General features: G+C 40.4%; 1 protein-coding gene across 3 annotated transcripts; it reads left to right on the forward strand.

Moving 5' to 3' along the window:
• Positions 1 to 539: 539 nt before the first annotated feature.
• Positions 540 to 25,290, forward strand: LOC139459795 (uncharacterized). Of its 3 annotated transcripts, none has more exons than XM_071241469.1 (12): positions 540 to 642; positions 6,368 to 6,473; positions 9,906 to 10,007; positions 11,749 to 11,803; positions 12,999 to 13,161; positions 13,600 to 13,743; positions 14,077 to 14,227; positions 15,999 to 16,154; positions 17,537 to 17,748; positions 19,024 to 19,153; positions 22,589 to 22,677; positions 24,374 to 25,290. In XM_071241469.1, the coding sequence occupies exons 2-12, from the start codon at positions 6,371 to 6,373 to the stop codon at positions 24,491 to 24,493; spliced, it is 1,425 nt and encodes a 474-aa protein (XP_071097570.1). In that variant the 5' UTR covers positions 540 to 642; positions 6,368 to 6,370; the 3' UTR covers positions 24,494 to 25,290. The 3 variants fall into 3 exon arrangements, with proteins under 3 accessions (XP_071097570.1, XP_071097580.1, XP_071097588.1); XM_071241479.1 differs by having other exon boundaries at positions 6,380 to 6,473; XM_071241487.1 differs by lacking the exon at positions 9,906 to 10,007.

Consider the following 25,290-nt stretch of genomic DNA (forward strand, 5'->3'; position numbering starts at 1 on the left):
ACACTGGACATAAGACACATAATACATTGCCTGCCACGATAACATGTTGATTTGGTTTCTAAGCCAAATTAAATAATGATTTATTTGTCGTGTTTATGATTTTTAGGGTAGGGTTTTCGGCCCCCAAATTTACAAATAGCTCAAGTGGACCCTACCCCTTTAAAAAAAAATCCTGGATCAGCCCCTGTGTGTTAACTACTTATGAAATCATGTAGCACATGCAAAGAAAGCATTTGCAAAGCTGTGTACATCTGATTCAACCGGGCGAATACTTTTCCTGAGGAAACAGTCGTTTCATTGAAAGGGGGGCTATCTCAAAAATAAATAATCTTATTTAGGGATATCGCATATTATAAGAAGCTATGAGTCATATTTCAATGCTTTAGCGACTGACTAATTTTGCTGTTTTAATGGGGTATTACAACTTTCTTGAAAACCCCATAAAGCGAACAAGGCTGGTAACGTTTTGAATCTAATACCCTATGCTAACATGTGCGCTGCGGAAGGAGGTGTCACGTGATAGACAAAATGGCGGTTGATGATGATTTCTTGGGAACCTAACGCTGAAAGGCGCTTCGCACTTTAATTGTTACGCAACGAAGCAAGCAAGATCTCACCGCAGCAGCTATAAGGTATGGTGATGTATGTTTAGAAATATGATGTTATATTACTGTCATTAGGTGTTCTATGTCAAAAGTCGCACGAGGAACGAAAAGTAAACAAAGAAAGACCGATGTTCCAGTGAGTGTCGAGACAGATAATGTCAGTCGATGAAGAGACATGACAGAAATTTAGGTCCATGTTCGGCTAATTGTCAATAGTCCAAAGAAACTTTTTATATCATACGCCACATCAATAACATAGGGCCTATGTCACGTATTTACGTTCTCCATAGATCTAATATGGAACAAAAACATCCTTGGCGTTTGACACTTAAAGGGGCACTGATCTAACTGAATTCCCCGGGACTGGTTGTTGCCTTTGTTATTGTTTTTTCCCAGTGAGTACCGGGATGAATAGCAGAAATCTAGACTAGTTCGCGACCTCTGCTGCGCCATTCGTAAGCGCATTAGTCACTTTTATGGGTAGTAATAAGGGCGTATGGTCACATTGATCAACAAAATGAAATACAGTTTTCGAGATAATAAGGAAATGTAGGTATCTTTGTGGGTAGCATCGGTAATGGTGACGAAGTTTTGATAAGTCACATTTTGTCAAGCATCTAGATATTTAAACTGTGCATGCATTCAATGCAGTAATAATAACAAGGCATTACAGCCTCTTCTTTATAAATAGTGGTTGTGTTATCAGAGAGACATGGTGGTTGTAACTACCACATGTATAATAACATGAATTGGGAATGTTATTCTCTGTCTGAGTAAGGTATCCATGTTCTAAATTGTGGTATGGTATCTCAGTGGGCTAGCACTTTAAAACCAACAATAATTTTGACTAGTACAAGCAGAGACACACGCACACATGCACACACACACACACATGTGTATGCATATCACCTTACTGGTGCAATAATCGTCAATGCGACCATAAACCCCTTTTCAACTCACCTTACTTACAAAATTATGTCATGTGATATTATGCTGATATTTTGACCTTTCTTATCATGCTTATCTTTCAATCGAACCTTTTCACCCATAAGTTGCTAGTAATCTTTGCATATTCGTGGCTATGTATAGACTCTTCACTCGTGTATTGCCTCGAGTGAGTGAGAATGGGGTAGAGTCAAGTCCCAATATATTTGTAAGTGGCAGTGCTTATAATTGTAATAATATATAGTAAGGGCAGTGTTGCCAATGAATGGGGAGTTGTAATCATCTTAGTGCTTGGTGGACCATTGCCCAGATGTTGTTGTTTGTTGTTTAACACCGCACTCAGCAGTATTCCAGCTGTATGATGGCAGTCATGTCACTGCTACAAATCGTCATGTGGTTAGATAAGATAATGTCACTTGACAAGGCTGACTGGACTTCCCTATCAGACTTGTCTGCTCTTTGCCTTGAACAGAGTTGAAGGTTGTTGTTCATGTTTGGAATGGATAACCTTTGGGAAATAGTTTCTTAACTAATGAAAACCCAGTTGTGATAGCATATACCAGTATGAGCCTAAAAGTTTTAAGAACTACTAGCTCTTAACATAATTTTCTACAAAAAAAAATTGACAGAGTAATAACTAAACTACAAACAGGCCACACTAAGTTAAACTCCCACCTACACCAAATTAAAAAACACCAAACCGGTAAATGCCCACACTGCAACTTAAAAGTAACGCCTAACACGTAATACTATATTACCAGCAACACAGAACAACAGTCCAATCCACACTAAATTGCAACAATCAAATGACACTAGCAGCGGTACTAAACCCCCTAATTGACTTACAAACCTTTAAAGCACTAGGCATATATCTATCAAAACAGGCCTACTTGGCTGCAGTTGAAAATAAAAGTACAACAAACAAACTGCAAATAAACCCTAAAATTCTAAACCTATAAAAACACACAAACTCCTTTAAGTTCCCCACTCCACCTTTTGCATGGCATATTTCAAAATTCTAAATTTGTTCTCCAAATTAAGTAAGCAACCCTAAAAAGCCCCACAAAGGTTGCCTCACCTTTTCGGACATACCCTTTTCGACCAAACACCAAATAGCCTGACGGGCCGGTGTGCGAAGTACGCATATGTCGGAAAGGGCATGTTAAATTCCTTATTTAAGTAAGTACCATACTTTTCAGTAGATTTCAGTGTTATTATAGGGAGCAGCTGTATAATGACCTATCCTAACTGTGACTATGAGCACCAACAGAGTCATGTGATCAGAGTGTGAAAACATTTTATTATCTGCAAGTTTGTTTTGCAATGCAGGATTGGTCTGAGATGCGACATTTGCCAGACATTTTATGTCTGTTTCTATGGATATTGTAAGAAATCATTTGCCGATTTGAGATTGAATTGTTTCAAATATAAAATATGTAGATGCTCCTTTTAAGGCATGCAAACAGACTAAACATATTGTTGTTGGGGAGTTAGAATCAATAATGATCATTTAGTGACTTAAGTCTCAGATCGAACCACAAAGTAAACAATATCCTTAAACTTGCTGCTGTTGGCCTTATAGACCCGTGAAGATCTGGGGTCTTCAGCAACCCATGCTTGCCGTGAAAGACTATGCTTGTTGTAAGAGGCGACTAACAGGATTGGGTGGTCAGGCTCACTGACTTGGTTCATTCATGTCATTGTACCCCAATTGCGTGGATTGTCGTAAGAGGCAACTAAGGGGATCGGGTTGTCAGGCTCGCTGACTTGCTTGAGGCATGTCATCGATCCCAATTGCGTGGATCGATACTCATGATATCAATCACTGGATTGTCTGGTCCAGACTCGAATTGTTTTACAGACCAAGATTCTAACCGGGATCTTCACAATTCATATACCCGGTACACAGCGGAACAAGTCGATTAAACACCGAATGTTTTACAAATTGTAGCGCCAACTGGCGTTCTTTATTGTCAACATGCTTTAGCAGTTTGATGTCCTTTCGTGCGCACTGACGTTCTTTCGTACACATTGTTCTTTCTTTTCGTGTTACGTGAAGATTCCGGGGTAGAATAGGTCTTCAGCAACCCATGCTTGCCGTAAAAGCTGACTATGCTTGTCGTAAAAGGCTACTAACGGGATCGGGTAGTCAGGCTCGCTGACTTGGTTGATGCATGTCATTGATCCCAATTGCGTGGATCAATGCTCATGATAATAATCACTGGATTGTCTGGTCCAGACTCGATTATTTATAGACCGCCGCCATATAGCTGGAATATTGCTGAGTGCGGCGTTAAAAAACAAACCAACCGACCAACCAATTGCGTGGATCGATGCTCATGATGTCAATCACTGGATTGTCTGGTCCAGATTTGATTATTTACAGACCACTGTCATATAGCTGGAATATAGCTGAGTGAGGCGTTTAACAAGAAACAAATCAAATCAAACGTTGACCTTGTGATGTGTACTATCAGTTGGACTATCAGTGCTCACGGTCAGTGTCCTGGTGAGAGCAGTTGTACCACGGCTGTAGTCACTGTGTACTTCACATGGGAATTTCTTTAGTTACTGATATAGTAAAGCCTTATCATCCTTTGTTACATTTTACAAGGTAATGAACAATTATTTGAATGGTTGTGTATTTTCTAAATGATTTCACAATGTCAAAGACATCCTAGTTATCATTATCTCCAACCCAGACTCTACTGGATATGAGGTGAACATGACTGGATAAGATGTGAACATGACTGGATATGACGTGAACATGACTGGATAAGATGTGAACATGACTGGATATGATGTGAACATGACTGGATATGATGTGAACATGACTGGATTTGATGTGAACATGACTGGATAAGATGTGAACATGACTGGATAAGATGTGAACATGACTGGATGTGATGTGAACATGACTGGATATGATGTGAACATGACTGGATATGATGTGAACATGACTGGATTTGATGTGAACATGACTGGATGTGATGTGAACATGACAGGATATGATGTGAACATGACTGGATTTGATGTGAACATGACTGGATATGTGTGAATAGGATAGGAGTTGTGTGAATAGGACAGGAGAGGAGCATGGGACAATAGAGATATGAATAGGACAAGAGAGGTGTGAATAGGACAAGAGAGATGTGAAAAGGACAAGAGAGGTGTGAATAGGACAAGAGAGGTGTGAATAGGACAAGAGAGGTGTGAATAGGACAAGAGAGATGTGAATAGGACAAGAGAGGTGTGAATAGGACAAGAGAGGTGTGAAAAGGACAAGAGAGATGTGAATAGGACAAGAGAGGTGTGAAAAGGACAAGAGAGATGTGAATAGGACAAGAGAGGTGTGAATAGGACAAGAGAGGTGTGAATAGGACAAGAGAGGTGTGAATAGGACAAGAGAGGTGTGAAAAGGACAAGAGAGATGTGAATAGGACAAGAGAGATGTGAATAGGACAGGAGAGGTGTGAAAAGGACAAGAGAGGTGTGAATAGGACAAGAGAGATGTGAATAGGACAGGAGAGGTGTGAAAAGGACAAGAGAGATGTGAATAGGACAAGAGAGGTGTGAATAGGACAGGAGAGGTGTGAAAAGGACAGGATATATGTGAATTGGATAGGGGAGATGTGAATAGGACAGGATATATGTGAATAGGACAAGAGACATGTGAATAGGACAGGGGAGATGTGAATAGGATAGGGGAGGTGTGAATAGAACAGGATATATGTGAATAGGACAAGAGAGATATGAGTTGGACAAGAGGGATGAGAAGGACACAGGTCTCAAGGAAATACAGTATATCCTGACTGCGTGTCATCGTCCCTGGCAGCAGATCATTGCATGCATCACTCATCTCTGGCTTATCTGTTCCAGGCACAGAGCTTGTGCAACGACCCTGATGTACCTAATAGGGCTGGAACAAGTCCAAATCTACTACCCGGGTACCCGCTCTGGGGCTAAGACATGGGTACAAAATGTCCAATTGGGACTAGTTTGACCATAGCCCTAGCAAAATGCAATTAGATACACATATAGAAACATCTGGTCAAGCATGCGCTGAATTGGACTGAAGCTTTAACAATATGAAACGTATGAAAGTCAGAAGGAATGTGTGCATAGTCCGAAAGAAATGCGAACACAGTGACTTGTAGTATAGCCATGAAATTCAAGATAAATTTTACCATCAAACAATACATCACGTGACCAACCAAGGGTCTGGGTAGTCCTGTGGGTACCTGGGTCCTACTCAGTAGTTACCTGTCCCATCTCAGCCCTGATACCTATCAAATTGCAAACAGTGGCGCAAGACACCACCTATGCAGATCAAAAGGAAAAAACACCCACCCACTTATGCACCAGGGGTGGTCGGGTAGCCTACTGGCTAAAGCGTTTGCTCGTCACGCCGAAGATGGGTACAATGTGTGAAGCCCATTTCTGGTGTCCCCCGCCGCGATATTGCTGGAATATTGCTCAAAGTGGCATAAATACAATACTCACTCACTCACTCACTCACTCACTCACTCACTCACTCACTGGTAAGTGATAAGTTGTGGTACCTACGTCTAAAGTGTTGTTTTCAAAATATGAACATAAGCAAGTCAATGGGCTTTTCTTATATTTTAAGATCTCTCCTCTTCATGAGCCATGGTAATCATACCAAACACACCCTTGACCAGCAGCTTTGAATACTTAACCTCTATATGGTGAGAGAGTTGTGTCTTTAAGCCAGTTAACCAGAAGGGCTAAAGTTGTGTTACATAAGTGGCTCAGCCGCTCTCCCAGAACTAAGTCACTTATCTAATGACTAACAGCGGATGTTTCAGTGCTCGGTGGTGACAGATAGCAGCCCCCCCAACAACATGGCAAAGGACAACGGAAGCAGACCTAAAGATATTCCATTGATTGCGCAACCAGAAGGTAAATTGAGATCAAACGATGCTAAACCACTTCTAGATAAAAAACAGTGTATTAAAAACAAGGTGTACAGATCTATATGCAGGGAAGCAGTAGAGACACAACTGCACACCTCTGTGGTTAGGTTGTGTGTATTGATCTCACTGAGTGACATTGCACTGTGTCATGTGTATGTAGTCAAGGATCACGGACTGAGGGTATGGGGTAGCCTAGTGAATAAAACACTAGCTAGTGCGTTGTAGTAGATTGTCCCCCATCACGAAGTGGGACAGGGAACATATACTGAGACACTTTCAAATCATAGTAATTTTTTTGTAAGATTTGGCAAAATGGCAACAAAAATCAAATTAGGTTGTTCTTTGTATTGAGGCGTATAACCCGGTTCAAATTTCATTGATGTGTTTTGAGATGCGCTTGAGCACAAAACACATCTTGCCAGATGCTTGAAAAGTTGATCATGCGTTTTCAGTATAGGTTTGGGCTCCGTCCGTCTGGCCAATTTCAAGGTGGAAAAGTCTTTGAGGAACCCACTATGGATACAAGGATGAAATTTGGATATATCATTAAGGGATAAATAAGTTGAACCAGTTTGAAACCCAGCGGTGTGTGAAGGTGGTTCTTTGTGTCCAGTGCCCTGATCATGCTGGTGTAAAGGTCCAACTCACTCAATCTTATTGTAATACAGGGCACCAGATGACAGTTCAGCCATTGAGTATTTATTCACATGTTATCATTCACATTGGGTAGTGTTCTAAAGACATGTTTGTTCATCAGAAGTGTGCTCCAAAACGCACCCGGAGCCTATAGATCATGCTTCACGTGCAGTCATAAATGGTTCTGAAGACATGTTAGTTTTAAATAAACGCACCCGATGCATAAAGATCGCATCGCATGAACACACCAACTTATGGCTGGGACTGCACGTGAAATGTGAGGGTTGTGAACAAATATAAGGCGGTAGTCATTTAGTTGGTTAAAGAGTTGGTTAGAGAGTGTTAGTTAGTGTTAGACAGTGTTAGACTCCCGCAGAGGTAACCAACACATAAGCAGACAGTTAGAATTAGCAATAGTCTTAGATATTCAGTTTCTTTCATTTGAAGTTTTCATTCGTTAACAGCTAATCACGTTTAGTTCCTTATAGATCTTCAATAGTTTATTAATAGGTTATTACGCTTAGTTCCTTCTTCATTTATAAAAGGTAAGTAATTTAGATTAGTTTTCATTTAAGTTAAACCACGCTCAAAAATATTTAGTTCCACTGCGCAACAGGTAGTGATAATTTTCATTGGGTATTCAGAATTAGTTTACGTCCATGGGTCCAGATTATTTAGTATTTTTAAACCCATGATCATAATAATAAATAATTCTGCTTAATGCTTTTGACATTTTGTGCTTTATTCACTGCTATAGAGTTCAAGTGTATGTGATGCGTCCATTTAATCAGTAAATGAATATCTGTAGGGATCCTACAGCTCATAAGCTGAGTATGCACAGTATTGTCATACAATTAGTGTTTTACATTTTTCCTGCATATTTGTAACACAAGATTAAGTGGATAATAGTGATTTATTCTCCATGTTTAATGGAAATATGCAGATTATATGGAGCTTTGGTAATATCAAACTATTATCAGAGTTACCTCCCTTTATTCACTATGTTCCCAAGCTCTTCACAGCGACATCCCATTCACAGAGCTCTCCATATTATTCACTACCACCAGTCAAATCTCCCCACTGTGATAGGTGGCTACAACCATGCTTAGAGTTGAACTTGCAACCAACTGACCGTTATGTTTACAAACAGGGGTGACTGCCATGACACAGAATACTCTTACCCCTGCTAAATTATTTTCTTTGTTTGTCAGTTTGAATTTCTGTTTCATTACAACTATTATGTAACTGGTATAGTATAGTAAGAATGTAAGGGAGATGTTTGTTGATTTTTTGTTTGTGTGCAATCTAGAACAAATCTGATTCAACAAACAAAAGGGTAAATTGATCTGGGAAATATGGTCAGTCGTAAACATTTTAACTGTGATGGCATTCCCAAAGACATAAACAAAAGTATAAACGTTACTACATTTGGGGTTAGAGGGCAAATTTCAAGATTCGTGTAATGGCCATGCCCACACTGGTGGCAGCGATGTTACCGAGTGTGTAACAAAGTTGTCACGCGCTGGGAAGGAGCTTGACAATGTTCCATGGCACTCCAGGAAATGTGAGGCTTTGTTATTATTTTATTAATATATAAATTTTTGGTCAGGAAGTCTGCATTGGGGGAAGACTGTCTTCTTACTATTGTTTTACAACTGCACCAATACCTGTATTCCAGCTCCGTGAAGATCTGGGATAGAATAGGTCTTCAACAACCCATTTTTGCCGTAAAAGGCGACTATGCTTGTGGAAAGAGGTGACTAACAGGATCGTGTGGTCAGACTCGCTGATTTGGTTGATGCATGTCATCGTATACCAATTGGGTGGTTCGATGCTCATGGCATTGATCACTGGATTGTCTGGTCCAGCCTCGATTATTTGCAGACCGCTGTCATAAAGCTAAAATATTGCTGAGGGTGGCGTTAAACAACACACAAACAAAACTGTATTACAGTTAGCTGTGGTTAGTATCACAGTAGTGTTTTAGCTATTGTGGCCCCAGAAGTCACCCATAGTTTTTGATGAGTGGGAAGCTAGCTACTGCGATTTGCACAATATGTCAACTTTGTACAACTTGAATGAATGTATACCACTAAAAGAAACACGAATACCATACATGTTGGTTAATAAATGAAGAATTACTCATATTTAACAGATATTAGATTTAGCTCGATGCACAAATGAACATACCAGTATGTGGTGCGAACCAACGCTCATGAACGCATCACATATGTCGTCATAGATACGTGACTCATGATGCACCATTTGTCTCGTTTAAAATTAGTGTGTAAAGTTTTGAAATCACATGCAGGATAGGAATAAAGTGTGGTAACACTTGACTGATTGAACCTAGAAATGCCGAATCTAGTCAGTAGTGTGTCGGGTAGTGTGTCAGGTAGTGTGTTTCAGCTGATGCAGCGACTATGACAGAAGTTATCTACTTTGGCATGGTTTGAAAATAAATGAAGAGTGAGATGTGTTTAATGCTGCTCTGAACAGAATTTCGATTTTAACATATTGTGTCAATTTAATGGAGATCTAGAGCTTAACTTGATGCAGGTGTTAGATTTCTACCATTAACTCAGTGTTATTCTGACAAACCAAGTGCCATAACCGTAGTTAATATGGGATTTGAACACATGGTCATGGGATCCTGCACAACAAAGGGAAACAACTCTGCACAGGGATTTTCTGATGCCTTAGACCACACAGTTATACATGCACGCGCACCCACCCAGATTGTCACATTTGGATGTTGCATGTCTCCGTGCTGTTGCTTCAGATGAGGCTGACGCCAAGACAGGACCATCCCCCATAGATAAGCTGTCCCCTCAGACCCAACATAACCTGGACTCGATGCTCGAAGTACTAGCGTCTGGAGAAGGTGGGTGTGATCTTAGACCATCTCAAAACAGTTGCAGGTGGGACACCTTCCAGCTTGTACACCTTTCAGGTGTGAAGACATTTGTAGATGTTTTCTATGCCTCGTGTTTACATGTTGCAGCTCATCTTCCCAAGGCAAGAGAGTTAACTGACTTTAAAAGTGCCAAACTAGGCTGGAATTCCTGGGCTCCATTCTACCGCCACCAGAGTTATGTCCCTTCTATGCCTTTCCTGATCAGATTCCACCCTTCGTATCACACCGCCCAGTCAAGATGATCTGATCAATAATCAAGATCTATATTGTGATAAAACGGATCTTTCATCGCGAAGTGCATCAAATCACGTGAGCACCTTGATTAAAAACATGAGAAGATTTGGAAAATATCTGTTGACACCAAGTTGGTGGTGCACATGCTTTGCAAATCCTGCAATTGACCGAAATCTGCACGACAGTTTACGAACTTGATTGCAATTTCTATGCACGATTTTGATTGGACCATGCATAAGACTTGTTAGTCAAGCCAAAATCTAACTCCATAATTCCAGCCTAGTTTGGCAAGGGTGGGAACTGGACTGTATATAATCAGTTGATTCACTTGCCTCAGGAAGATGCTTGCAGCTGACAGAAGTAACAGAAATAGGCACACATATTCACACATATTCACACAAACCTTCATCAACCCTAAAAATATTCCATATGCTTCTTCAACTCTGCCCAGTGTCAGAGCGTTTATTTCAGTGTCAGAACAGGATTGAAAATTGCATTTAGTTTCACCTCAGCCTGTTGACTGGTTGCCCCAAGGTAGTACAATAGGTCCCCTGCACTGTAAAAGAAGGGAGGTAACCTGATATCACACGACAGGGTTACTGTGCAGTGATGACAGAGCATTTTGTGTGTGTGTAAGTTTGGTGTCACTCAACTTTAAACAGTATCTGTGTATGTCACTGCCTGTCAGCTTGATGTGGGAGGAAAGCCCAATCACATTAACAAATGTTCTACTCCCATATGGCACCACCCTGTGTAACAACCTGAGACCTGAAGACCTTTGGCTACATCAGGCGAAGGTTACATCAGGCGAACCCTGAGCATTTGACCATCAAGTCTTAATGAAGGATGCTTGGACATCAGATGTCAGCTTTTTAAATGATTTTTTTACCATCTTTACCCTTCAGACATTTATGAACTGTAAATCAGGAATTTGGGCGCTAGATTTAGGCAGTGTTCCTTGCCAAGTTCCGCCTCAAGTGTTGTTGGTTTGTTTCCACAAGTTGATCAAGCAATTTATCAAGTATTTTACATGTATATATGTTCTTTTGTAAACATTGTTCTTTTCTTCATATGGCGTCTTTTAACTGAGGGTTGTATTTTGATCTTAATTAGTAACACTTAATACTTTATGCGTAACATTTGACTATTATTGCGAACTGGTGATTTTTTTCCAGCCAAATGATTTTGATAAAAATGCAAGAAATCATTATTTCCCCACTGCAGAGTTGTTGAATGTGGTAAACGTTTAAGACCTGCATCACTTCGGGCTTTCCTCCCACAACAAGCTGACACACTCTGATATACATCTGAATACTGTTCAATGTTGCGTTAAACCAAACTCGCCCACTCAGAATGCACAGGGTGACATTAATCATGTAAATAATGGCTGTATACATGAACAAGTCTTGTAATTAGTGTGCACAAGTTGTATGGTGACCCTGATATCAACCCACTGTCAACATCTCTGTTTCAGCCCGTCTTATTAAAGATGAAATTGGACAGGTGCAAGTGGTCTACAAAGACACACGGTAGGATATTATGGTTAAATCGTCATCAATGTTCATGAAAATATGACTTGTGGAGTTAAAATATAATTCCTTGAATCTTTTCTATCTTGGTTGTGTTGGTTTTGAAAAAAAAGGTTATGGTCAAAGGGAGATAATCCAGATTCAGGTTTATAGTTTTTGTTGTAATAATCTGTCATCAGTTTTCTCCCTTTGTTCAGAAGATGTCAACTTTAAGTGCTTTGCTTGTTGTTTAATGACACACTCAGAAATATTCCAGCTATCTGGCTATATAATGTCCATCTGTAAATAATCGAGTCTGGACTAGACAATCTAGTGATTGACATCCAGAGCATCGAACTGAGATACGAATACATGCAATCAACCAAGTCGGACCATATGATTGATTTACTCACCTCTAATGACAAGGTTAGGTTGTGGGGACCTATATTCTTAGCCATGTAACACTTGAAGTGATTATTCCGCTACTGACTACTTGTGTAAATCATGGCTATGACCAGGTCTACCATGGTTACAATGCTGGGTTATCAATGTTCTTTCAGTTCAATATTTCATTGTATAACTACTTGGATTTTCTTTGAATGGAAACCAAATAACATATGAATAATGTTTCTCAGCTACTCCGTGAACTGTTCATGTTATTCATTATGGTCCCACGCCCTCAAGAACTTGTCTGGGGTCCAGTGGTCTAAGGCGCTGCAAACCTATTATTGTGGGTTTGAATCCATGGTTTGGCCTAATAATGTTTCTAGGTTTGTCAGCACCATAGCCGTGCTTTTGCATTTCACAATAGTGGTAAACATCTTAGACCTGCAACACTTCAGGTTGTTTTCCTACATTAAGCTGACACGCAGTGATGTCACTGGAAAACTTTTAAAGCGGCCTTAAACCCAACTGACTCATTCAATTACGTGTCATAAGAGGCGACTAAGAGAGAGCATGGTCCTGACCTCTGTGACTTGGCCTATTGTCATCATAACCCAATTAATTTTGACTGTTGGCATAATAACCCGATTAATTATGACTATTATCTGGACCTCTGTATGTGACAGACTGTGGCATTAAACATCAAACAAGTCAGGCTGATATACATTGAGTTTGTAGTGTGTGGATTAATGAGAAAAACAGTTATGAAATATCAACTTCTGAGTCTGTGAAAAATATGCAGGAGTAGTGTCCTGATTGTTTTACCTTACAGAAATGTTCCCCTTCTGAGCTATGTGGACAAGTCAAGAAGCAATGTGATACATGTAGCCAAGACTGACAAAGATCGCCAGAATCAGGTGACAGTGTGCTTACAACTGATAGACTTCATCAAGACCAACAGGGCCCCGAAAGGTGTGGACTTTGATCAGACAAAGGTATGAGCATTGTTTACAGCATGATTTGGTTGTTTGTTGCTTAACGCACTCAGCAATATTCCAGCTATATGGTGGCGGTCTGTAAATAATCAAGTCTGGACCAGACAATCGAGTGATGAATAGCCTGAGCATCAATCCATGCAATTGGTATACGATGACATGCATCAACCAAGTCAGCGAGCCTAACCACCCGATCCCGTTACTTGTCTCTGTTTATGAGTTTACTGGTTGTTATGGTGATCAGGTGGCCACAATGGCTGGCTGCTGAGGTGGTGACCCCCAGAGAGTGCCAACATTAATGCGGGCTGGTAATTTTGAGACCAAGTGACCACACATCAAGAGTTGGCCTGCCTGTGATATCTGTGGTATTGCTGACGATGATGTGTGACACAATTCACTGGGAGCAATGGATGTGATTCAGTATTCATTGTACTTCAGACCAAACTCAGCTCAACTGGTAAATACCGTGAAGGTCATGAGTTCACCAAACAACTGAAGGACATCCTTGGTAAGGGAGCCACTGCTGGAGATATAGTGGTTGTCAAGGACAACAAGACCGGCACCGAGCATGCTCAGAAAACGGTAAGTTAACATCTTCCTTTTGTAAAGAGCAAGTTCAGGAAACTGAGCATCAGTATTATTTCGTTCTGAATGTTGAAATAAAACCAGCAATAAGTAGTGTCATATGTTCTGCCTATGCGGATGTACATGGAAGCAAAGGTCTCCAACATTTGACAATACTGTCTCACAAATACACAACAGAAATTAAACGAAAAAGACACAAAGAGATGTGAGACAGCAGAACTGATATACAGTAAACTACGTTCACAACGAACACGCTCATAACGAACTGGCGGATATAACACACTGGTTGAAACATTTTTTCAAGTGTTACAATACATCCATCTTCCGCAGGTGATGATTTCCGACTTCCGCACTGAAGAGGTTCGGGCATGGGTGGATCTAGGGGAGCTGACAATGGACGGAGAAGCCCTATGTCCAGCTCTGTACTGTTTCTACCTGCAAGATAATGAGATCTTCTTCCACATGGAAAAGCTGGATAGAGGTAGGACTAAAGCTCATCAGCCAAGGGTACATCAGAAAGTTGGGGGCACGGGTGGCCCAGTCGTCTAAGGCGCCGCGATTCGCTGTGCAGAGTTGCGTCCCTTGGGCACGCCAGAAACCTATGATTGTGGGTTCGAATCCCGGTTCGCCCCGATTATGTTTCTAGGTTTGTCAGCACCATACCCGTGCTCGTGGGTTTCACCGAAGTGGTAAACGTCTGAGACCTGCATCACTTCGGGCTTTCCTCCTACATTAAGCTGACACGCCGTGATATAACTGGAATACTGTTAAAAGCGGCGTTAAACCCAACTCACTCACTCACTCACTCATCAGAAAGTTGGTGGCCACATTGATATTGCTTTCTGTAATGTTTCAACATGTGTTTGTGCTAAGCCTTGCTCGAGGTTTTACATTTTCAACCCAAAATTTCATTCTGTTTTTTTACGCTAGATTTCCGGTATACATCCTGGCTGTATGGTTTACGCACAGGGGCAAAATACCTTAAATGTTATAATGGAGTGTATTAGTGAGTTGGGTTCAATGCCACTTTGAACAGTATTCCAGTCAAGTCACAGTGTGTCAGCTTAATGTGGGAGGAAAGCCCAATGTGATGCAGGTCTTGGACATTTTCCACTTTTGTGAAACCCACGAGCACAGGTATGGTGCTGACAAACCTAGCAACATAGCCGGGGTGAACAGGGATTCGAAACCCCTGATCATTGGTTTCTGGCATGCCCAAGGGACGTAACTCTGAACATTGAATTGCAGCGTCTCAGACAACTTTGCCATCTGTGCCCCCGTGGAGTGTCTCCTGCGCATCCCTTGCACAATGTATGTTACTAGTTGTGGAGTCCATACCCTGGAGTTTCATCTAGACCTCTTATAAACATTGAAGATCTAAATTGATTACAATGTAAAACATACCAAGTTATGTGCTATGACAACTCAGAATTTGTCTTGATGTTGACAGTCGCACACACAGTGACACAGGCAAAATGTGAAGACTTCCAGTCTGTGCATGTTGAGAGGTTCAGGAAGGGAGATACTATTAATATCAGAACTGACTATGGCTATGTGACAGTGGAGAGGACTTCTGTTGATAATCTGAAATTTTTATGAAACTTTGATGATGGCCAAAATACAAGATATCTGACACTGAATTTATAGAGGAAGTTATTCTTTGAATATTGTTTAATTTTACCAGTGATGATGAAGTGATTGCTGGTACTAAGGCCTTTTTAGGGGACCAAGATGAAGACTTCCTTAGGGCATGGATAACAAAGCTGGACTAAAGTAGATTATTTTGAGTCTATGGGAGGACTCAAACTTTTCAATTTTCCCTCGTGCAGTGTCAGTAGCAGGGTTGAAGTTACATACTCATCATTGCATGTTCTTAGTCTTGCTGTAATTGAATTATTAGCTCATCTGACTGAACGTGACGTGTCTGTCATCTGTCTGTCCATCCATTTTTTGACATCTGCTCTTAAACTACAAGGCTAATGAAGCTTTGTGAAGGATCCCATCTACAATGTCTCTAAAAACTGCTCACAGGATTCTGATTTTAATCACTCAGCCATTTCTGCATGTATCATTATGACATTTGATGTACAGTAAGAATGTGGTAAGCAAAGTACGTTTTCTCCCATATTTTGATTTTTGATCAAGCAATGACCTTAAGCCTTCACATAAGCCTTTTTTTAAGTGTTTCTGCAATACAAATTAACACAATTCCAGTTACGACCAATGTTTACAGTGTTCATCTGTTCCTTCAGCTATAACCCTTCGAGATGTTATTGACAGTCATATGCAGAAGATACGAGAGAAAGAGCCAAGTCTAGTCCGTCCCTTCTCGCTCTACATCTGTCATGGACTTCTGTCTGCTGTCAGTCTCATCCACGGCAAGAACTGGACACATCGAGATCTGCATGGTAGGAGCATCATGTGACATACAGTCCGTGGGGACATCTGGACGTGGAATGTTATTGAATGAGGGTCCCTGATTACACAGTAAAGTTCTTCTATTAATGAGGAGATAAACATACTGTGTTGCCAGTGTAGAGCTGGGTTACCTGTAGATCTAACTGCGTACACTGGATTTGGAACTGAAAAATATTGTGTCTCAGTCGTATGTAGTAAAGCATGCACTCTATTATCCTAAAAACTTGAAGTACCGGTACATTATCTTTGTGTTTATCTGCACGAAATGCATTACATCCTCTAAATATTGTAGTAACTGCAACTTTGCATTTTGTAGCCTTTATATATAATTATTGGAATAAGCATTCTGACAATGACTGTAAAAGCAGTACTATTCTGAAAATATTGATAGGACCGTCAAATCATCTCTTTCAATCAGAGGGGTTTTATTGTGATTTGATACCATTGATTGACCAATCAGAATCGAGAATTTTCCAAATAGAATAACAGAATAACATGCTTTAGTCAATAGCAAATTGATATTCAGGGTTGCGTCCCTTAGTCATGAAAGGATCCGGGGTTTTGAATTCCAGGCTCTTGTAGGTGTTGCTAAAGTGGTAAACGTCTACAACATGTGTGATTTTAAGCTATTCTCCCAAAACAAGCTGACACGCTGTACCTTTTATATACCTTTACCCTGGGGTTAAACCAACTTCTCTGGCATATCTGTAATACCAAGAGATATTTTGTAAAGTGTCAAAGTTATTTACTCCCATATCAAATCCATAATTATTTCTGGGATAACTCTCCAGCAGGTGACTCTTGAGCAGCGAACGTGGTGGATTGCGCTCCCTGGCAGAGAGGCACGTTTTGGGTTCTGTCTTAGGGGATCAAAGAGAGAGGAAATTTGCAGTATGTTGTATCAAAATGTCAAGTATACTCATTTATTTAAAGTACTGACTCAGCTTCGAAATTTTACTGCATCCACCATCTTTGTTTACTTGACATTGACTTTTGCCATTGACTTACTACATTTCTTGGTGTGAATGTTGTCCAAACTGCACGAAAATGCTTCAAATACAATTAAATGTTTAAAAGATTTCTGACCCCCCCTAGACCTTTCCTCTCTTTTTCAGAAAACCTGCCACATCCCTGATACTGTATTAGTATATTAATATAATAAAAATATATAAAATATAGATGCAAAGCAGGAATGATGGGCTCCAAGTAACACTGCGTCCATGTTCGAATCCTCAAAGGGTTTCCTTGTACCAAATCCGTCAAATGTAGACACCACTTGCAGGTACCACTGGTGCTAACAGCTTATGATGTATAGGTAAAAGACAGTAAGGGGACCACTGGTGCTAACAGTTAGCTGGCTGTGTTGTGACAGGAGGAAACGTTATGGTGCAGGAGACTGACCAAAAGCTGTCCCTGAAGGTGCTGGACTTTGGGAAGGCTAATCCCCTGCGTGGGGAATCTTATGACCTGCGAGGGGAACAAGACGACATCTACCAGATCATCCGTCTCTTCAGCGCCATCTATGTCGGAGACGAGTTTGAAAGTGCCAAGGACATGAAAGACAGTTATGGGCAAAGTGAGCTTGTAAGTATTGTATCTGGTTGCCTACAGTATTTAACATTGGTTTATAAAATACATAATTCCTTCAGAAACCACAGCAACAATGCTGCCGAAACTTCACACACTTGTTACCGCCTTTGATGACCCCTGAATTTCAAGAGGTTTGAATCCAGTTGCAATATGGCCGCCATGGCATCCATGTATGATGGAGTCACAGGAGAAACTCACAGTACAGCTTCTTCAGTCTGGTAATTTCACAGAAGATTTTTAGAGCCAAAATTAAATAGTGCAGGAACTGAAGAGCGTAACTGTGTATTTTAAACAGAAATGGCTGAGCAGTGGCCACATATATATATATATATATATATATACACACATACATACACCAAGGGAAGTAATAACCATGACACCTACATCACTGTCGAGAAAGAGGAAAGGAAGGCGCCAGCTGCCGCAACTAGGTCCTACAGTTTGGATGGACGCCTCCAACGACAACACAGGCTTCTCCTCGGAATTGGAAGAGAAAACAACTTCGGGTTGGAGACACCTAATCCATAGAAATCTAGTGCTGACATTTCTAAAAGCCTATTACAATGTAGTTCTAGGTTGTAACTGTTATTGCCATCCTTGTCGACTTAGGTGCGCACTCCCTGCAACACACACACGCACCACCTCACCATGGTTTTAATTAGCGCATTCATTTAAATTTTTTTAAATGGCAAGGAGCGTATTACAATAAAGAATGTCAGATGGTGCTGCAATTTGTAAAATGAGGAATGACGTAATACATTGAGCACTTCTTCATGCATTCATCATATACACGGCGGAACAAGCCGATTATACTCGGAATATTTTACAAATTGCAGTGCCATCTGGCATTCTTTATTGTCAACTATGTCCTTTAGCAGTTTAGTGTACTTTTTGTGCACTGACGTTCTTTCGTGCACATTGTTCTTTCTTTACATATGACGTCTTTTGTTTGCGAGTTGTTCTTTGGTATTGTTTTGTATTTTGTATTCATTATTTGTTAGTGAACAATGACCTTTATTTGTAACATTCATTCTTTATTTGTAACATTTGACCATTAATGTATACTTTTGTCTTTTCTTTCCACTTCGTATTTTTTAACCCGAATGGCCACCCAAACAGTTGTGTGAAAATAAATGGGAACTAAAGCTCTGGAAGATTGTTTTATTATTAGCAATATGATTGTATTGCCATGTGATTTTAAATGGTAACATATCTATTTACTACCATAGCTTGTTGTGTGTCCTGTTACATTATTATTATTTTTTTCAGATTGCAACATTAGCTGCAGATGATAAAGAAGAGATGTTTCAGCTGATAGATGCATTATTGAGTGTCGCTGAGAGTAAGAAAAACATGGATGATGCCATAAAGGACATAGAGACAAAGATGAAGAGCACAGGTAAGATGGGAGGGACCAGTAGGGAACGACACACCTGTTGTAGGTGAGAAAGTAGGGAACTACATAGCTGTTGTGAGAAAGTAGGGAACTACATAGCTGTTGTAGACGAGAAAGTAGGGAACTACATAGTTGTTGTAGGTGATAAAGTAGGGAACTTCATAGCTGTTGTGGGTGAGAAAGTAGGGAACTACATAGCTGTTGTAGGTGAGAAAGTAGGGAACTACATATCTATTGTAGGTGAGAAAGTAGGGAACGACCCAACTGTTGTAGGTTAAAAAGTAGGGAACTACATAGCTGTTGTAGGTGAGAAAGTAGGGAACTTCATAGCTGTTGTAGGCGAGAAAGTAGGGAACGACCCAACTGTTGTAGGTGAGAAAGTAGGGAACTACATATCTGTTGTAGGTGAGAAAGTAGGGAACGACCCAACTGTTGTAGGTTAAAAAGTAGGGAACTACTTAGCTGTTGTAGGTGAGAAAGTAGGGAACTTCATAGCTGTTGTAGGTGAGAAAGTAGGGAACTACATAGCTGTTGTAGGTGAGAAAGTAGGGAACTACATAGCTGTTGTAGGTGAGAAAGTAGGGAACTACATAGCTGTTGTAGGTGAGAAAGTAGGGAACTACATATCTGTTGTAGGTGAGAAAGTAGGGAACTACATAGCTGTTGTAGGTGAGAAAGTAGGGAACTACATAGCTGTTGTAGGTGATAAAGTAGGGAACTACATAGTTGTTGTAGGTGAGAAAGTAGGGAACTACATAGCTGTTGTAGGTGAGAAAGTAGGGAACTACATAGTTGTTGTAGGTGATAAAGTAGGGAACTACATAGCTGTTGTAGGTGAGAAAGTAGGGAACTACATAGCTGTTGTAGGTGAGAAAGTAGGGAACTACATAGTTGTTGTAGGTGAGAAAGTAGAGAACTACATAGCTGTTGTAGGTGAGAAAGTAGGGAACTACATAGCTGTTGTAGGTGATAAAGTAGGGAACTACATAGTTGTTGTAGGTGAGAAAGTAGGGAACTACATAGCTGTTGTAGACGAGAAAGTAGGGAACTACATAGCTGTTGTGGGTGAGAAAGTAGGGAACGACCCAACTGTTGTAGGTTAAAAAGTAGGGAACTACATAGCTGTTGTAGGTGAGAAAGTAGGGAACTACATAGCTGTTGTGGGTGAGAAAGTAGGGAACTACATAGCTGTTGTAGGTGAGAAAGTAGGGAACGACCCAACTGTTGTAGGTGAGAAAGTAGGGCACTACATAGCTGTTGTGAGAAAGTAGGGAACTACATAGCTGTTGTGGGTGAGAAAGTAGGGAACTACATAGCTGTTGTAGGTTAAAAAGTAGGGAACTACATAGCTGTTGTAGGCGAGAAAGTAGGGAACTACATATCTGTTGTAGGTGAGAAAGTAGGGGACGACCCAACTGTTGTAGGTTAAAAAGTAGGGAACTACTTAGCTGTTGTAGGTGAGAAAGTAGAGAACTTCATAGCTGTTGTAGGTGAGAAAGTAGGGAACTACATAGCTGTTGTGAGAAAGTAGGGAACTACATAGCTGTTGTAGGTGAGAAAGTAGGGAACTACATAGCTGTTGTAGGTGAGAAAGTAGGGAACTACATATCTGTTGTAGGTGAGAAAGTAGGGAACGACCCAACTGTTGTAGGTGAGAAAGTAGGGAACTACATAGCTGTTGTAGGTGAGAAAGTAGGGAACTACATAGCTGTTGTAGGTGAGAAAGTAGGGAACTACATAGCTGTTGTAGGTGAGAAAGTAGGGAATTACATAGCTGTTGTGGGTGAGAAAGTAGGGAACTTCATAGCTGTTGTGGGTGAGAAAGTAGGGAACTTCATAGCTGTTGTGGGTGAGAAAGTAGGGAACTACATAGCTGTTGTGGGTGAGAAAGTAGAGAACTACATAGCTGTTGTAGACGAGAAAGTAGGGAACTACATAGCTGTTGTAGACGAGAAAGTAGGGAACTACATAGCTGTTGTAGACGAGAAAGTAGGGAACTTCATAGCTGTTGTGGGTGAGAAAGTAGGGAACTACATAGCTGTTGTAGGTGAGAAAGTAGAGAACTACATAGCTGTTGTGAGAAAGTAGAGAACTACATAGCTGTTGTAGGTGAGAAAGTAGGGAACTACATAGCTGTTGTACGGCACAACTATTGGCGCCAGTGTGTTGTCTCAGTAGTACTGTCCAGTGACCCTTCCACGGACAGTATGCAGTGGCGTTCTAGCAGTCCTAGTGATCCATGCATCATTACAGACTCGGGGGCATGGGTGGCCTTGTCGTCTAAGGCGCTGCGATTCTCTTGGGCACGCCAGTAACCTATGATCGCGGGTTTGAATCCTGGTATGTTTCTAGGTTTGTCAGCACCATACCCATGTTCGTGGGTTTCACCAAAGTGGTAAACGTCTGAGACTGCATCACTTCAGGTTTTCCTCCCACATTAAGCTGACATGTCGGATATATCTGGAATACTATTAAAAACGGCATTAAATCCAACTCACTCACTCACTCATTACAGACTCACCCCAAAATGCCAATCATATCCAGAAAGTCCTGAGTGAATACTGTTCATCTGAAAACAATACATGAGACCATCAGCAACTCCCCAAGTTTCTGCACTCAAATCATCATTTGCATCTGGCTTCAATGTGTTGATTTGTGAACGGTGGTACAACGTGTGGTAGCCGAGTATGCAGGTTACGTAAAAGCAGATGATTTCTAATCATCTAGTCAGTACCGTGAACTCCAGTGGCCTAGTGAAAGTAAACAGCAATTTTATTGTTTGTTTGGGCTTGACTAAGGCAGGGTTTCCCCTGTAAGGGGTCTATCATAATCATTAACATTTTGTGTCTGCAGAAACCTGTTCCAAAGTCTGCAAATCCGAACTGAGACACATTGAACATTTTGGCTACCTCTCACTGAATTCTACCAATTTAAGGCATGCTTGACTAAGGCTGGGATCCTAATAACTGATCCTGTTGTTCACCAAGGACAACCTGTAAGGGGTCTATCATGATCATTAACATTTTTTTTCATGCCAATAGCCTTTAGACATTCATCGTGTTGTCGCGATGTATTCCCAATCTGATCACAAATACTACATTGAAGCAAGAGCAGAGAGCTAACTGGGGATATTAAAAATCAATACAGAGCAATTTGACAACCTTTCACTGAAGTGTCAAAATCAAGAATGACCACGTTTGCAATTTCTCGTGTGTTTGGAGCAGTAAGTTTTGGATCTGAATTTGTCTGTCTCCGGTAGTCATTTTCAAAAGCTGATCTTTCTTCTGACGACCGATCATAACATTTATATTTCTTTTTCCCCTACTTTCTTTGGATGGTATATTGCATGATAACTTGCATGATACAAACATGAGTCATTAGCATCCCTGTGATTGTGAAAATGTTTATTGTATATACTGACCTGGTTGAAACCCTCAGATATCGATGACATGATGAAGAAAGTGGCAGCTCTTCTGTTCTGTGAAGCTGATTACAAGTCCATACATGGCGACGACCTGGGAGTGAAGGTAATGGTACACTCATCCGTCAGGTTGTTTCCGTTCCGGGGCATTTGTCCAGCTCCTCATCTCTGTATCACCGTCCAGCTTCATCACATTGTTAATTGTGTTTAATTACCTTCATGCTCAAGAACACGTAATGTTATTTATAAAGGAAATTAACGTAAGATCGAGAATTTATGGATGTCAACTTCGTTATTATGATTGTTGATTTGTTGTTTAACGCCGCTCTCAGCAAAATTCCAGCTATATGACGGTGGTGTGTAAATAATCAAATCTGGACCAGACAATCCAGTGATTGACATCATGAGCATCGGTCTATGCAATTGGGATACGATGACATGCATCAACCAAGTCAGCGAGCCTGACCACCCGATCCCATTAGTCGCCTCTTTTGACAAGCATGGGTTGCTGAATACCTATTCTAACCCGGAATCTGCACAGGACTCTTATATAATTTTGAGGAACAGAGGAACACTTGTCAGTTTCTTTATAATGAGGAACACTTGTCAACTTCTATATTATAAGGAACACAATTCAACTTCTTTATTATGTGAACATTTGTCGACTTCTTTATTATGAGGAACATCCATAAATTCTCTCTCTTTTGTGTATCACTTCTAAATGCCATTCAAAGACTTCAAAATAATGTTGGACTATACAAAGATTATTACATTTGTATGCATGAATCAATTCAGTATTTGTTTTTGTATTTCTGAAGCAAGATAAGTGCAGTGAATTAGCCAACAGCATTGTAATGATCAATGGTATTGGACATGTGCTCTGGTTTTGATCAGCTCATTCTTTTGAGCTGCATCTGTGCTAAGACATATAATACATCAATCAGCCAAACAGTTTTGCTTGCATTTATGGTTCCATAAACCTAAAGTGAAATAAGGCCATGGCCTCTGATGGACAACAATTTCCTGAATGGCTGATAGATCATGGGGCTCGTTACGGTACTGTGCTGAACGATGTCACTGATGTCATATTGTTGTCTACAGGGTTTTTGTGTTTATGATTAAGCAAGCAGTCTGCGAAGTTTTTATTTTTGGCATATTTATTTATTATAATAGAGTTTAGTATTTTTTTGCATTTATTGAGTTCTCAATGTAAAAAGCATTTGGAACACTAAGCTATGGGGATATACCCAGTGTATACAGTATGCTTTACATTCATGCTTCCATAAATGCCAAAAATATTAAAGTAAAATTCTTAAATATTTTCTGAGAAATGGTTCTGTTACTAGTATTTCATTGAACAACATTCTTGTCAGGTGTCTTACTACCATCGTCAATACTTCATGATTGCGTATCCACTACATTCCACCATCCCTCTTAAATACTTACAGCCACTATGCAGTGTATCACCGACGTGTATCTGTTTTTTGATCTGCTAATAAAATTAGGCCATTTATTACTCACAGACCTCAAATGAGCCCAACTCCATGCATGAACTTTGTGCCAACTCTAGACAATGCTTAGAGAAGACGTCCATGAGTCTAATGCACAGTGTCAAGCAAGAGCCATGGTGTAACTTGATTTGCTGGTTATAAATAGCAACTATAATCTACAGCGACTATATGTATTCACAAGTGATGGAGCAAGTAGTGTACACAAGACTATTTAGTGTTAAACATGGTGTCTTATCTTCAGTTGCATATGATGAACAAAGGACAAAGCTAAGACTCAATGTATTCTTTCAGTCGGACGGGGGAGTGGATGTTTGTGATTCAGTCACTGATCTGAGCGACAGAGCTGCAAGTGTCCCTGATGACTTCATCAGCAAACTGCGTCTTGGGATCAATGTCCGAAACCTGTCCTAGATATTCACTGCTCATGCCATCGCCTGCAGGCTGGGATTCCTGTCCTTCAACAAACTGATGTCAAGAAGAAAATAATTAAATGCAGCCAGGCTGTAGTATTTCTTGACTACTTCAGTTAGAATAGAATCTTGTCTACTTGAAGTAGCCAAGGAAAAGTCACTGAAGGTGACCATGTCCTTAGGCCAGGGAAAACGTTAATGAAAAGATCTTACCACTCAGACTGTTGTAACTCCCATACTTTGAAATAGACTAGTCATAGCTTTAGTCAATACTTGGAAAGTCTATGTTTCAAGAGTCACAGGTCATTTAACAACAGTCACAGGTCCATGTTACAACAGTCATATTTCCTGTAACAACAGTCACAGGTCCATCTTACAACAGTCATATTTCCTGTAACAACAGTCACAGGTCCATGTTACAACAGTCATATTTCTTGTAACAACAGTCACAGGTCCATGTTACAACAGTCATATTTCCTATAACAACAGTCACAGGTCCATGTTACAACAGTCATATTTCCTGTAACAACAGTCACAGGTCCATGTTACAACAGTCATATTTCCTGTAACAACAGTCACAGGTCCATGTTACAACAGTCATATTTCCTATAACAACAGTCACAGGTCCATGTTACAACAGTCATATTTCCTGTAACAACAGTCACAGGTCCATGTTACAACAGTCATATTTCCTGTAACAACAGTCACAGGTCCATGTTACAACAGTCATATTTCCTGTAACAACAGTCACAGGTCCATGTTACAACAGTCATATTTCCTGTAACAACAGTCACAGGT

The sequence above is a fragment of the Haliotis cracherodii genome, unplaced genomic scaffold (assembly GCF_022045235.1).
Source record: "Haliotis cracherodii isolate W230 unplaced genomic scaffold, xgHalCrac1.p SCAF_1, whole genome shotgun sequence".
In the NCBI taxonomy this organism is placed as follows: Eukaryota; Metazoa; Mollusca; class Gastropoda; order Lepetellida; family Haliotidae; genus Haliotis; species Haliotis cracherodii.